Source organism: Phoenix dactylifera, chromosome 17 (genome assembly GCF_009389715.1).
Source record: "Phoenix dactylifera cultivar Barhee BC4 chromosome 17, palm_55x_up_171113_PBpolish2nd_filt_p, whole genome shotgun sequence".
Lineage (NCBI taxonomy): Eukaryota > Viridiplantae > Streptophyta > Magnoliopsida > Arecales > Arecaceae > Phoenix > Phoenix dactylifera.
Genome location: NC_052408.1, coordinates 10,569,117 through 10,582,564, shown reverse-complemented (window position 1 = coordinate 10,582,564; position 13,448 = coordinate 10,569,117). Strand labels below are relative to the sequence as shown.

Below are 13,448 nucleotides of genomic sequence, written 5' to 3'. Positions count from 1 at the left end.
ATATATCCTAACATGATGAAGTTCTTTGAGGGCCTTGGGGTCGACGTGGAGACTGCCGACATGTCATTCTCTGTAAGCTTGGACAAGGGCAAAGGTTGTAAGTGGGGACATCGCAATGGATTGGCTAGCTTGTTTGCCCAAAAAAGTAATGCGATCAATCCCTACTTCTGGCAAATGCTTCGAGAAATTGTCAAGTTCAAACATGACATTTTGAAGTAAGTAAATCCCTACTTCTAGCTTTTCATAGATAATTAAAATATAGTTTAGGATATGAATACCACATCAGTGCTCTTATAGTGCCTGCATGCAATATAAGCGGTCATGATATCAAAGAAACCCGTTTTAACAAGGAAAAAAAAAAGAACAAACAAATCATGCATTAAGTCTTGCTTTCGCTGTAACTGTTGTTCCTTTCTCCTCCCCTTCTTAACATATATCCAGATTGACTAAGGCTATATTTGGAAGCCTAAGGCTATTTGGAAGTCTAAGGCTATTTTATCTTTGAGGCCTTCTTTATAGTGGGCCGGCTTAAGGCGAACTCACAGGAAGACATTTTTTCTTTCCATTTTGTCTTTAAGGGCTCGTTTGGTTCGCGGAAAGTATTTTCCCTCCTAGGAATATGATTCCTGGGAATCAGATTCCTAGGAAGAGGATACCTAGGAAAGTATTTTTGGCATGTTTGGTTAACCATGGGAAAGTGACAAATTTCCAAAGTACTTATGTTTGGTTAACCATCCACTTTCCTAGGAAAGTTATGTATAATTTCTATTATGTCCTTAATAAAAATTAGGTCTTTAATGCCTCTTTAATGCTTCTTTGATGCTGAAGGGTCTTTTTGGGAAAAAATAAAAAAGGAGTGATTCCCACCTCATGGGAAAGTAACTTTTCCATGTTTCTCATGGAAAAGACTTTTCCATGAAATGTAGGAATCATATTCCCATGGGAATACAACTTTCCCATCTCTCTCCTTTGAAAACTCCAACCAAACAAGAGGCATTTCATTACTTTCCCGTTGACCACACTTTCCCTCCTCTTTTTCCTGCGAACCAAACGAGCCCTGAGGCTTTTCTTACAATGGGCGCCGGAGCCTTAGACAACCACCTCAGTCGTCTAAAAGTTGGGTCGATCTTGGTCTTAGGCAACATTGCCAGTGGTCACAAAGATAATGGTGAGATGCAGCTAGAGGCATGGTAAAGAATGTTAATTAGAGGGAGGATATTTTCATCATTTGATGTAGACTGTTGGTAATGGTATATAAGAGATGATCATGGCTGCCATCAAAAGATAAATAATTGCTAAACAAAATATTTTTATGTGTCATATATTATATCTTGTTTTCAGACTGTCCATTTTCTGGTGGCTATTTGCAGGGGACCGTGCGGTATAAACGGCACACTGCAGAGGATCTTGGGTCCTACCAGAACAGTTCCCCCGAACAGGTCCTTTACGATGGAGTATCATGGACTTTAATTTGTTGCCATACACGAAGCATCGCCAAATCAGTATTTTGAGATGCGACCAACTTTCGGAGGTGCACATAATCGACGGCCCAAACCATCTTCCTCTTAGAAATATTATTTTATATAAAATACCTCGTGAGAAGATCAAAAGAAATTCGGCTGAACCGTCTCGCCTGTACCATTGCGCCTATAAATACTACTCAGAAAGCTAGAAGTACCGACACGAGAGCAAAGCCATAGGAGAAAGAAAGAAGAAGAATGGCCTCCCAACCAGGTCCCCTCACTCGATGGCCATGGCATAGGCTAGGAAACTTCAAGGTATTCTAAAATCTATCTTTAACTAATTATATGACTTGACTTCTCCACCTTCTCCCTCTCCCACCACCCTACTTCTTTTCTACACTGCGTTTGGATACTCACCATAGCTTCTCCTTCCTACTGTTTCTCTGGTTTGTGCGATGGAAGTACGTACTACTAGCTCCATGGGTGGCACATAGCATGCACAAGTTCATGGCAGACAGTGGGGAGCAGCTGAGGGATATGTCTAACTTTCTCATCTTCCCCATGCTATTGCTAAGGCTGCTGCACTCTCAGCTGTGGATCACCTTCTCTCGCTTCCAAACAGCAAAAAGCAAGCACAGGATAGTCGACAAAAGCTTGGACTTTGATCAGGTGGACAGAGAAAGGAACTGGTATGAAAAAATAAAGAACAACGCACACTGTTTTCAGCGTTGCCTCTAGGCTTCAGTATTAGATTCCTTTTTTTTAGTGTTAGAGATGTCGTAGAGAGTGATGGAGGACTCTGGATGGCAGGGATGACCAGATCATTTTGACCGCATTGTTCCTGTACATGGTTAACATGGTGGTTCCAGGGGGTTCACATTTGCCCTGGTGGGAGACCAGGGGAGTGGTTCTTATCATTCTCCTCCACATGGGTCCTGTGGAGTTCATCTACTACTGGCTTCATAGAGCCTTGCATCACCATTTCCTCTACTTGCGTTACCACTCTCACCATCATGCCTCCATTGTCACTGAGCCCATCACATGTAAGGGCTGCTCTCTCTCTCTCTCTCTCTCTCTCTCTCTGTGTGTGTGTGTGTGTGTGTGTGTGTGTGGAAGTCTAATTAAGGGACGACCTTTGTCACACGTTGGAAGGCTAATTTATGGAAAGGATAAAATATGAATGATAATCTCATGAAGTTGGGTGATCGGCATTTTTAAACAAGAGAGTTGCTCATGGAAATGACAGATATATATTAGTTGTAGAATATAAAAATCAGATAATTTTGAGCGCAAGAAATATAAAACCATTGAAAACGAACATGACCCAGACCGCTTCTTTGAACGCATTTATTTGCTATGTTATTACGGGACCAAGTCTAACCTAACATCTTTGCTCCTCTGTATTTAATGTTTTGATTTTTCTTTCTAGCTCGTGTTCCCATGTACTCTATCATTAATTATGAACGTTTAAGTTCTAATAGCATGAGATGTTTGGTGGCCTCCATATATGTATTTCTATTCTCTGATAAAGAATAACCTATTTTCTGGTAATTATTTTTTTCAGTCTATGATCATATGTGTGTGTGTATACATATATACATATATATATATATATATATATATATATATATATATATATATATATATATATATATATATATATATATAGGATAGTTCTTGCTTGCTGTCGTTCTGTTTACATGGACTCTTTTTATTAAATATGAACATTTTTTTGATTAATTACAAGGCTCGATCGAGCTTTAACAATGTGAACTTTTTAATATGGTGTGTCAAAAGTTTGGTCTGTCGATCATTTTCTTATTAGTTCTCTTATAATTGAAATGTTTATCTGCATGATAATTCTTACCTGTTCCTTCCGGACGGTGGCAGCTGTTATCCATCCATTTGCTGAAGAGTTGTCCTACTTCGTACTCTTCGCATTTCCTCTGGTGACCGCGGCATTAACTGGAACGCTGTCCATCGCTGCAGTTGTGGGGTATCCCATGTATGTCGACTTCATGAACTACATGGGCCACTGCAATTTTGAGCTAGTCCCCAAATGGCTCTTCGATGTCTTCCCCCCGCTTAAATACCTGATGTATACTCCCTCGTAAGTGTATATCATCCGAGCATTGGAACTATAAAGATTAGTTTCAGGTCCAGGACTCTCTGATCGCATATAAAAAATTGATCCATAGAGGAATATGGTGCAAAGGCTTGCTGAGATCTATATACAGGCTCCATGTCTTGATGCTGACATTTTAATGAGATGATGGTTTCTGCAGGTTCCATTCCCTTCACCATACACAGTTTCGAACAAATTACTCCTTGTTCATGCCATTCTATGACTACGTATACGGTACCATCGACAAGTCTTCAGATGAACAATACGAAAGATCTCTCAAGGGAAAGGAGGAGAGGCCTCATGTCGTTCACCTGACCCACTTGACTAACTTGCAATCTATCTACCATCTACGCTTCGGGTTCTCCTCATTAGCATCCAAACCGTATACTCCCAAATATTACATGTGGATTATGTGGCCATTGACGCTTGCATCGATGCTGCTGACATGGATTTATGGGACCGCCTTCACTGCGGAGAGGAATAGATTCAAGAAACTCATCATGGAAACAAGGGTGGTGCCAAGGTACATCTTCCAGGTAAGAACTGTAATAAAGTAGGCTTATTTGAAGGCTGTGATCTGGGAAAAATTTGGATTTGATGGGTGTTCTTTGTGCAGTACAAATCATCGTCTGAGAGAGACGCAATCAACACTCTGATTGAGAAAGCAATATTGCAGTCAGAAGAAGAGGGAGCCAAAGTCATTAGTCTTGGCCTCCTTAACCAAGTAAGTTGGCATGGATTTAAGGACGTAAGTAAAACACTGTGCATTGCTGCGGTGATTATTGTTACCTTTCAGAATCGCTTTCTTATAGATAAAAATAAATAAATAGCTATTGGCATATAGAAATATGCTTCATTTTGATGATCTTCTAACTACGGACAGGGAAGTGCGCTGAATGGATATGGTGAGCTCTATCTTAAAAGGAACTCCTTACTGAAGACAAAAATTGTGGATGGAACCAGCTTGGCAGTTGCAGGGGTTCTAAACAGTGTTCCCAAAGGAACTAACAGTATTCTGCTCGTAGGCAACCTTTCTAAGATGGCTTATTTCTTATCTTTAACCTTATGTAAAAGGGGAGTCCAGGTAGATCAATTAGTCACGGCACACCCTCCTCTCTTTTAGAGATTAATGAACATTGATTAAACATAGAAGTTATACTGCCGACCTACAAACAGCAAATTAACTTTGTTGTCCAACAGGTAGAGATGGTTCAGAAGGACAAATACGAGCTCTTGAAACTACAGTTGCCACCAGAATTGCATGGCCATTTGGTGCTCTCTGATAGTTACGCTAGTGAGGTAAAGTTTGATGCACCTTTCGGTTTTCTTATTATAAACGAATTTATGTAAACAATTCCGGTGATATTTTACAAAATTATGTCAATGTATTCTAACTACAGATGACTTTATTGATTGATCAGATGGTATAAAGTAGGGCTGAGAATTTAGTAGAAAAACCTTATCAAATCGGTAAATTACTTCTACTCGAGCAACTTCCCCGTAGCAACCATGTTTGATGTCTGAAAAATAAAGCTTTCCTGCGAAAGCTGAGCGAATCTAATGGCATGCTTTGAAAATGTTGAAACTAGTAAACAACGCAATGAAGACCCACAATTCATCTCCTCTGGAGTACATCTAAACATGAAATTGAATGACAAATCATTCTTCCTTGTATAAACTATCTGTCATTCTTCCTTGTATAAACTATCTGTTTGCAACATTTATGGGTAAAAATGGCGCAGTAATTAATTATAAGCTTCTGATTTAAGGAGGATCCATGGTAACATGTTTCTTAATGGATTCAGGTATGGTTAGTTGGAGATGGAGTGACGGATCAAGAACAACTGAGGGCCAGCAAAGGCATTCGTTTTATTCCATTTACCCAATTCCCTCCCAAGCTGGTTCGCAAAGATTGCATTTATCACTGTACTCCGGCAATGGTGGTTCCTAGGACCTATGAAAATTTACATACATGTGAGGTACATTTAAACATCATACATGCATGAGCTAGTCATGTTATACATGCACAAGATTTTTCACTCTTCAACAGCTAAATAATTTATATGGAATATTGGAAATTATATGAGCTTAGAGCTGCCTAACATAGTGAAATAAGATAAAAATCTATAGATATAATATAAGATCCGAGATAAGTAACGTGAAAGGTTGATTTTCTTCTTGATCGATGTGATGGTTGCGACTTTGACAAATGAGATCTTATAATAAAGAAATTATTCTCAAAAAGAATATTGGACTCCAAATTGGTGTCCAACTTAAGATCTACGAAAAGAGAATATCCAAATATGACATAATAGAGCTAAATCTTTTCTAAACATCTTATCATGTTTCATGTGTGAAATACATCTAATTTCTCCATTTCTTACAAATGTCTGTACGTGTTTTTTGCACGGCACTACCAGAATTGGCTGCCTAGGAGCGTGATGAGTGCATGGCGTGTAGCTGGAATAGTTCATGCATTGGAAGAATGGAATGGACATGAATGTGGTGACACTGTTACCGGCGTTGAGAAAGCCTGGCATGCGGCTCTTGCGCATGGGTTCCTTCCATTTCAGGGCTGCAAACTAGGTTAATATTAGAAAAATATGTTCACTATTGAGTATATTTCCATAGCAAATACTATGTAAGATGTCATGTATATCCTGAATGGGGCTTGCTCGATTATATCTAAATAAACGAGCTGTTCTTCATTGTGGCAGGGTTTGCCTATGTAAACTTGTGTTACTGTTGGAATCTAAGCTTGTCTTGGTCTAAATCTTTCTTTAGATACTGTACGTTCAACGAGAGGTTTTATTCCCTTAGAAGCCGGAAGTAGTACGACCACTACTAGAACTACTCTACAAGAGGGATAGTAGTTCAAGACGTAGTATTTAATAAATTCTAACAATTTTATTCCACACAAGTGTCTGTTAGCTTGACTGATGACAGTGGTTGTGGGACGACCTAATATTATATTCTGCTAATTATAGAAGAACTATCAGTTTTTACTAGTCGGTCATGTATGGGAAAGGCACTCGGGGTGCAGGGTCTGGTTCAAACTCAAAAAAGTTGTGTGTGTAATTATTATGTTAGATAAAGGGTTATGTTTTAAAAGGACTTAATGTTAAACATGTTACCATATTAGACTGTTGCATATAGCCCCCTGTAATCCTGTATAAATAGATACTGCTAATTATAGAAGAACTATTAGTTTTCACTAGTGGGTCATGAATGTAAAACGCGCTCGGGGTGCAGGGCCTGGTTCAAACTCAAAAAAGTTATCTCTGTAATTATTATGTTAGATAAAGGGTTATGTTTTAAAAGAACCTAATGTTAAAAATGTTGCCATATTAGACTGTTGCATATAGGCCCCTGTAATCCTGTATAAATAGATACTGCTTTCAAGTTCCGCCCTACATGGCTTTAGCTCGCGTTTGTTTCTTATCATAAAACATGAGAACCAAACAAATGGACTAGAATATAACAAGAAATATCATATCTATGCAGGGTTGCTTCCTGAATTCTTCGTTGAAATCTGTAATAGCAAATATCATAACAGATTTGGTATTTCGAATTCTAATAGGTAGAACCTAATTCCAACTTGATGATGACTTGGATGCTCCTTTACTGGAACCATCGAGATGGCCCTTTATTTCCCTTTTTATTTGTTTTGTAATTTCCTCAACAAAATCCGGCATAGAAGCAAATCATCATGAACCTATGTCCAGTTTATCTATCTACAAAATGATCATTAGTTCTTTGCTTAAGTCAAAACACTTTTTCATTCTCCTATCGAGTATCCTAAAGAGCATAACATCTGTTTATGCTAATATTACCTTTATAACATTTTTTTTTTAAAAAAAAAAAATAGAATCTCATATTGAATTCTCGTTCGCCAGGACCAATACTTGGTCTTCTTCCTCCAACTCAAAATTATGGACAACAGCTAAAAGTTTGCATAAGTAGAGGATCTAAAAACTATTGTTAAGCAATTAAGCCGCAGATTCTCCATACCCAAATTCTGGAATATTACGCAAGGCTTATCTTCATGTCAGATGGTAGCTGTTTTGCAGTTACCATCCAAATTAAATTCAGCTCAAATTCAGGAGTACTTTTTTTTTTTGCCTTTTTCTGAGTAAAATAAGAGGTATATATTTTGGCAGTGCCCTGTCCTGGGCCATAAAAACGAAAGCCATCCTCGGCCATCGCACGTATCCTTTTTCCGTTTGGAGTTGAGCTTGGCGGGCTCGTTTTTTAGTTACGAGCAGCCTCTCTGGATTTTCCTGGTGGGGGGTTTTTTTTGACCCGGACCTGACCGAAAATTTAGAGGCATTGTTACAAAAAAGAAAGTATTTAGACCGGTGGGTTGGATAATCACCACCAGCCGAAGTCTGCAAGGCGTGTCCCGAACCGGCCCATCGGACCGGCAGCCCCTCGCAGTGATGAGGCATCAACCGTCTCCAAGCGTTCCAGCTCAATGAACCCACCAGAACGAGCGGGGAATCCCGCTGGCATCCTCCTCACCGTCTCCCTGTCTCTCTCTCCTTACCTCCAACGTCCAATTTCTTTATAGTTATGGGGACTATAGGGGATGGGTCCCATCCCTCCCTCCCCGACTCCCTCTTCCTCCTGTTTCCACGCACGCGCGCGGCGACCACCACCATTATTACCGCCACGCCGGGGCGCTGGGCGACCACCGGCGCCGCTGGAATGGCCCCCCCGATGGGCCGCCGCCTCCTCTCCTCGGCGTCCTTCGGGGAGGTGCGCTCGGAGGCCGACGGCTGCGAGCTCGACTGGCCCTTCGGGGGGCTCGACGCCGTCGACCGCGACGAGCTCCGCGAGACTGCCTACGAGATCTTCTTCACCTCCTGCCGATCCGCTCCCGGCTTCGCCGGCCGCTCCGCCCTGAACCTCTCCCCGGCCGACGAGGGGGCGGCGTCCAAGCCGGAGAAGGCGGCGCCTGGTGGAGGAGGGACCCAGATGGTGGTCAAAAGCCGGATCAAGCGCTCGCTGGGGCTCCGGACGAGGCGGGTGAGGGCCATGACCCAGATGGGCTCCGCGGCGGCAGGCGGAGGAGGAGGGGGGACCGCCTCGCCGGTCAAGGTCAAGCGCCCCATGACGTCGGCCGAGATCATGCGCCAGCAAATGGGCGTCACCGAGCAAAGCGACAATCGCCTCCGGAAAACCCTGACGCGAAGCCTCGTCGGTCAGGTTGGTCAAAATCTTCCTCTTTTCTAGCATAGAAAAAGGATGAGATCTTGATGCTCCTTTTGCGAGAAAGATCGAATATATCTCGATGCTGTATAATTTGTTGGGAGAAAACATGATGAAGAAATTTGCGTTCGATCTCCTTCTGTTTTCTTTCATCAGATGAACAAAAAAGTGGAGACGATCATCCTTCCTCTGGAGCTCCTCCGCCATCTCAAACCCTCGGAATTCAATGATGCGCATGAATACCACCAGTGGCAGCGCCGGCAGCTCAATATCTTGGAAGCAGGCCTCCTCTCGCACCCCTCGGTGCCTCTGGACCAAAAGAATGCCGCAGCAGTACGTCTCCGAGAGATCGTCCGATCGACCACGGTCAAGCCCGTCGACACGAGCAAGAACTCCGAGGCCATGCGAGCCTTGAACAACTGCGTCGGCACCTTAGCTTGGCGCAATCCTAATAGTTCTCCCATGGAAGCATGCCATTGGGCTGATGGCTACCCCCTCAACATTCACATCTATCTGTCCCTCCTCCGGTCCATCTTCGATCTCCGGGATGAAACCGTGGTCTTGGACGAAGTCGACGAGCTCGTCGAGCTGATGAAGAAGACGTGGACCACCTTGGGGATCAATAGGATGATCCACAATGTGTGCCTCACTTGGGTCCTCTTCGAGCAGTACGTCATGACCGGGCAAGTCGAACCGGACCTGATAACTGCAACACTGGCGATGCTGGTCGAGGTGGCCAATGACGCAAAGAGGCCCGATCGGGAGCCTGGCTATGTCAGGGTCTTGTCTGCCGCATTGGCTTCCATGCAGGGATGGGCGGAGAGGAAGCTTTTGGACTATCACCAAGGGTTCGAGGATGGTGCCGTGGGGATGATGGAGAATGTGCTATGCTTGGCTCTCTCCACCGCAAAGATGAGAACCGAAGACATTTCGTGCAATGAAAGCTCACCGATGCTGGTCGAGCGTCGCAATAAAGCTCCCAATAACTCATTCTCAGGGAATCGGGTTGATCGCTACATAAAGTCTTCTATCAAGAACGCTTTTACTAGGGTGAGTGGTCTCTCAAGATAGTATAGCTTCAAGTAATAACTAAATAATACTTTGATGAGGTTGCTCCTGCTGTCTTTAAATATATTGAATTCTTAACAATGCCTAAACCTAAAGCTCCGAATAGCATTAAATTTTAAAGTGTGATTAATAGTGCAGAATATGGCAGGTATAGTTGAGCTCTTATCAAGTTTTATTATATGCCGGTCGGTTCATGATATCATGCTTCATTCATCGAGCCGTATAAACCATGAATCTTGGAGCAACGCAGGGTAGATGCGCACAGATATATGTACCTACATATACATAAAAAATATATGCCCGAATGGATGCTATTTTTACATGCATGGTAGAACAATTTTAGGAGGTTGCCAGTCCCACGAGAATCCTTTGTTGTCAGTTGAATTGTGAATCACATAATGTTTGCTTGTGATGGCAGATATTTGAGAATGGCGATGGGAGAGTCGACAGCATGGTTGTAGAAGTAGAAGAGGATCCGAGCGAGATTCTGATGCAGCTCATCAGAGAAACTGAGAACTTGGCCATGGTGGAGAAAGAGACCTACAGCCCCATACTGAAGAAGTGGTATCCAGTTCCAACCGCTGTTGCACTGGTGACCCTCCACAACTGCTTCGGCATCGTGCTGAAGCAGTACATCTCGAGGATCACTGGCCTGACCAACGAGTTGGTTCGGGTCCTTCAGACCGCCACAAAACTAGAAAAGGTGTTGGTTCAGATGGTTGTGGAGGACGCTGCGGATTGCGATGATGGTGGGAAGGGGATTATCAAGGAGATGGCTTCCTATGAAGTGGATACCATTATCTTGAATCTTATGAGGGCTTGGATAGATGAGAGGTTGAAGATTGGGAAGCAGTGCGTTAGCAGAGCTAAAGATAACGAGGTGAGTCCACATGAATCACTGGTGTTCATAGGAATCCTCGAATTGGGATAGCATTTGGACTGACTAATTTACTGTCTGATGAATGATGATCTTGGTGGTGGTTTTGTAGAATTGGAACCCGAAGTCCAAGGCAGAGCCATATGCACAGTCTGCCGTTGATTTGATGAAGCTGGCGAAGGTGACTGTGGATGAGTTCTTCGAGATCCAAGTTGGGGCACGCGATGAATTGGTCCAGGTCCTTGCCGATGGTTTGGAAGCCCTGGTCCAGGAGTACACTTCATTCGTTGCTTCATGTGGTAAGTGACTGATGATCCCAGTAGTTAAGCTACTACAACAAATTTCTGGATGGGTTCGTATCTCACGAAAATACAATAGGCTTGCGGGTTTCGCATGGCAAATCCTATGACAGAACAAGACTAGCACCACTACTCTGGGGTTCAGCTTTCTGGTTTATACTTAGAGACAAGGTCTTTAGATGTCAAGTTTATCTAATCCGTTCTTGCACTTAGCAATGGAGAAAGGATAGATGTTTATTTTTTCGTTCGACCCATTAAAATTTAATAAAACTAAATTCAGGCTTGAACTAATAAATTTGCGTACAAGGACTCCCTGGTGTAGGATTTACCGATCTGTTCAATTTGGTTTTGATTATCTGGTACAAATTTATGTTAATTATGATTCAAATGCTGATATGAATAAATCAAAGTGGATTTGGATCCAATGTTGCATGAAACTATTCCAATTCTAAATGGACATGTTGCAGGCACAAAGCAAACCTACGTGCCGGCGCTGCCCCCACTGACTCGATGCAACCAGGACTCCATGCTCCTCCAGTTGTGGAAGAAGGCCGCCGCCCCCTGCCAAGCCGGCATGGACCCCTGCACCGTCCCCGTCAAGGCGGTTGGCGGCGGCGGCGGCGGCGGCGGCGGCGGCGGCGGCGGCGGCGGCGACCAACCCAACAAGCCCCGCTCGTCCACAAGCCGCGGCACCCAGCGGCTCTACGTCCGACTCAACACCCTCCACTACATCCTCGCCCTCCTCCACTCCATCGACAAGTCCCTCTCCTTCTTCTCCCGCGCCGGCCACTCCCCCTCACCCCGCAGAACTCCCCTCGGCAACCACCAGTGCCGACGCCGTATCATCGCCCCCACCCACTTCGACCTTGCCCGCACCGCCATCCATGCTGCCATCCTCCAAGTCTCCGAGGTCGCCGCCTACCGCCTCATCTTCGCCGACTCCGCCTCCTCCTTCTACAACTCGATCTACGCCCACTCCGTCGCCGAATCTCGCATCCAGCCCACCCTCCGAGCGCTGAAACAAAACCTGAGCCTCCTCGTGGCCGTGCTCACCGACCGGGCGCAGCCGGGGGCCATGCGAGAGGTCATGAAGGCCTCCTTCGAGTGCTTCTTGACTGTTCTATTAGCTGGCGGGCCTGCTCGTGCGTTCACGAGGTCAGACTACGAGATGGTGGTGGAGGACTTCGGGAGCTTGAAACGGGTCTTCTGCTCGTCGGGGGAGGGCCTGGTGGCGGAGGAGGTGGTGGAGAAGGAGGCGGCACCGGTGGAGGGGGTGGTGGCACTCATGGGGCTGCCGACGGAGCAGCTGGTGGAGGATTTTAGCATGATGGCATGCAAAGCGGGCGTGGGGGGCGCAGGAGGCCAAAGGATACTGCCGATGCCGCCGACTACTAGGAAATGGAACCGCTCGGATCCGAACACGGTGCTGAGGGTGCTGTGCCACCGGAACGACGATGCGGCCAACCGCTTCTTGAAGAAGACGTTCCAGTTGCCCAAGAGGAGGTGAACAAATATATGTCCATGTTGTTGCACCAGCGCTGATCCTTCCGGAGATTGGTCTGTGGATTCTCTGACTCCAGCTCGAAGCTAGAGCTAATGGATGTCTTTTCTGTGTAACGAAGTAGAATGGAAGGAGGGAAATGGGTTGAGGGTGCTTTGTCACGTTGGTGTTCCTCTGGGATGCTTGATCCTAATTCGGTGATACTCTTATGATCGGATTTTTTTCTCTTTCAGCAAAAAGAAAATGAAAGCGTATATTACAGAGCAATGCTTTAAAATTCGTGCATTGCAGAGCATGTAGCTCATAGGGATTTCTTCTTCAGCAACACCCTCGATTCGAACCCGGACCTTTTCCCTGGGTGCCAACCAACTCACCAAACAGTTAGAGCAACACAGGAAGCAGTGGAGGACCTTTAGGATAGTTCTCCACAATCCGAGATGAACAAAGAGCTGAAATTAATTCTGTTCGGCGTCAACTGTATGCCCGTTTAAATTTGTGGCTACTCTTTTTTTTGAATTGTGGAGCATTTATTCTATCCTTGCCCGTTTAAATTTGGGAAGCTCTTTGTTGCAGGTATGGCATACAGTCTACTTAAAAGAGACAGTAGACTCCGAACTTTCCAATTTCTAAATTAGTTTGTCAGGCAATGAGGAGAGGCTGAACCTGCTAAGAATATCAAGGAGTCTAGTTTGCTCCAACCTCGCCTCAGAGGGAATAGAAGTGGGACAACTGAAGTTCCAAGAGAGGGCTCTGGGTTTAAAAAAGTCAACCATAACTCCATGTTTCTTTCTGGAGAAACGATATAAGATGGGAAAGAGCATGCAGAAGTAGAATCTGTTAACCAACAGTCCTTCCAGAAAAGCATAATTGGATATGTTTCATAAGAGACGAAAAGCAGATGAGA

At 44.3% G+C, this 13,448-nt stretch overlaps 2 protein-coding genes across 3 annotated transcripts; both read left to right on the top strand.

The window, feature by feature from the left end:
* Positions 1 to 1,705: 1,705 nt before the first annotated feature.
* On the top strand, positions 1,706 to 6,361 carry LOC103699030 (very-long-chain aldehyde decarbonylase GL1-6-like). 2 transcript variants are annotated; one of them, XM_039114988.1, is made up of 10 exons: positions 1,706 to 1,778; positions 1,926 to 2,152; positions 2,274 to 2,506; positions 3,354 to 3,573; positions 3,749 to 4,124; positions 4,205 to 4,312; positions 4,472 to 4,672; positions 4,789 to 4,887; positions 5,394 to 5,567; positions 6,009 to 6,361. In XM_039114988.1, the coding sequence occupies exons 1-10, from the start codon at positions 1,719 to 1,721 to the stop codon at positions 6,177 to 6,179; spliced, it is 1,869 nt and encodes a 622-aa protein (XP_038970916.1). In that variant the 5' UTR covers positions 1,706 to 1,718; the 3' UTR covers positions 6,180 to 6,361. The 2 variants fall into 2 exon arrangements, with proteins under 2 accessions (XP_038970916.1, XP_038970917.1); XM_039114989.1 differs by lacking the exons at positions 1,706 to 1,778; positions 2,274 to 2,506 and having other exon boundaries at positions 2,063 to 2,152.
* A 1,738-nt stretch (positions 6,362 to 8,099) lies between these two features.
* On the top strand, positions 8,100 to 12,821 carry LOC103711839 (protein unc-13 homolog). Its single transcript, XM_008798131.3, has 5 exons — positions 8,100 to 8,796; positions 8,956 to 9,849; positions 10,286 to 10,747; positions 10,857 to 11,043; positions 11,511 to 12,821. Exons 1-5 carry the CDS (start codon positions 8,161 to 8,163, stop codon positions 12,548 to 12,550), a joined length of 3,219 nt encoding a protein of 1,072 aa, XP_008796353.2. The 5' UTR covers positions 8,100 to 8,160; the 3' UTR covers positions 12,551 to 12,821.
* The last annotated feature ends 627 nt before the right edge of the window (positions 12,822 to 13,448 follow it).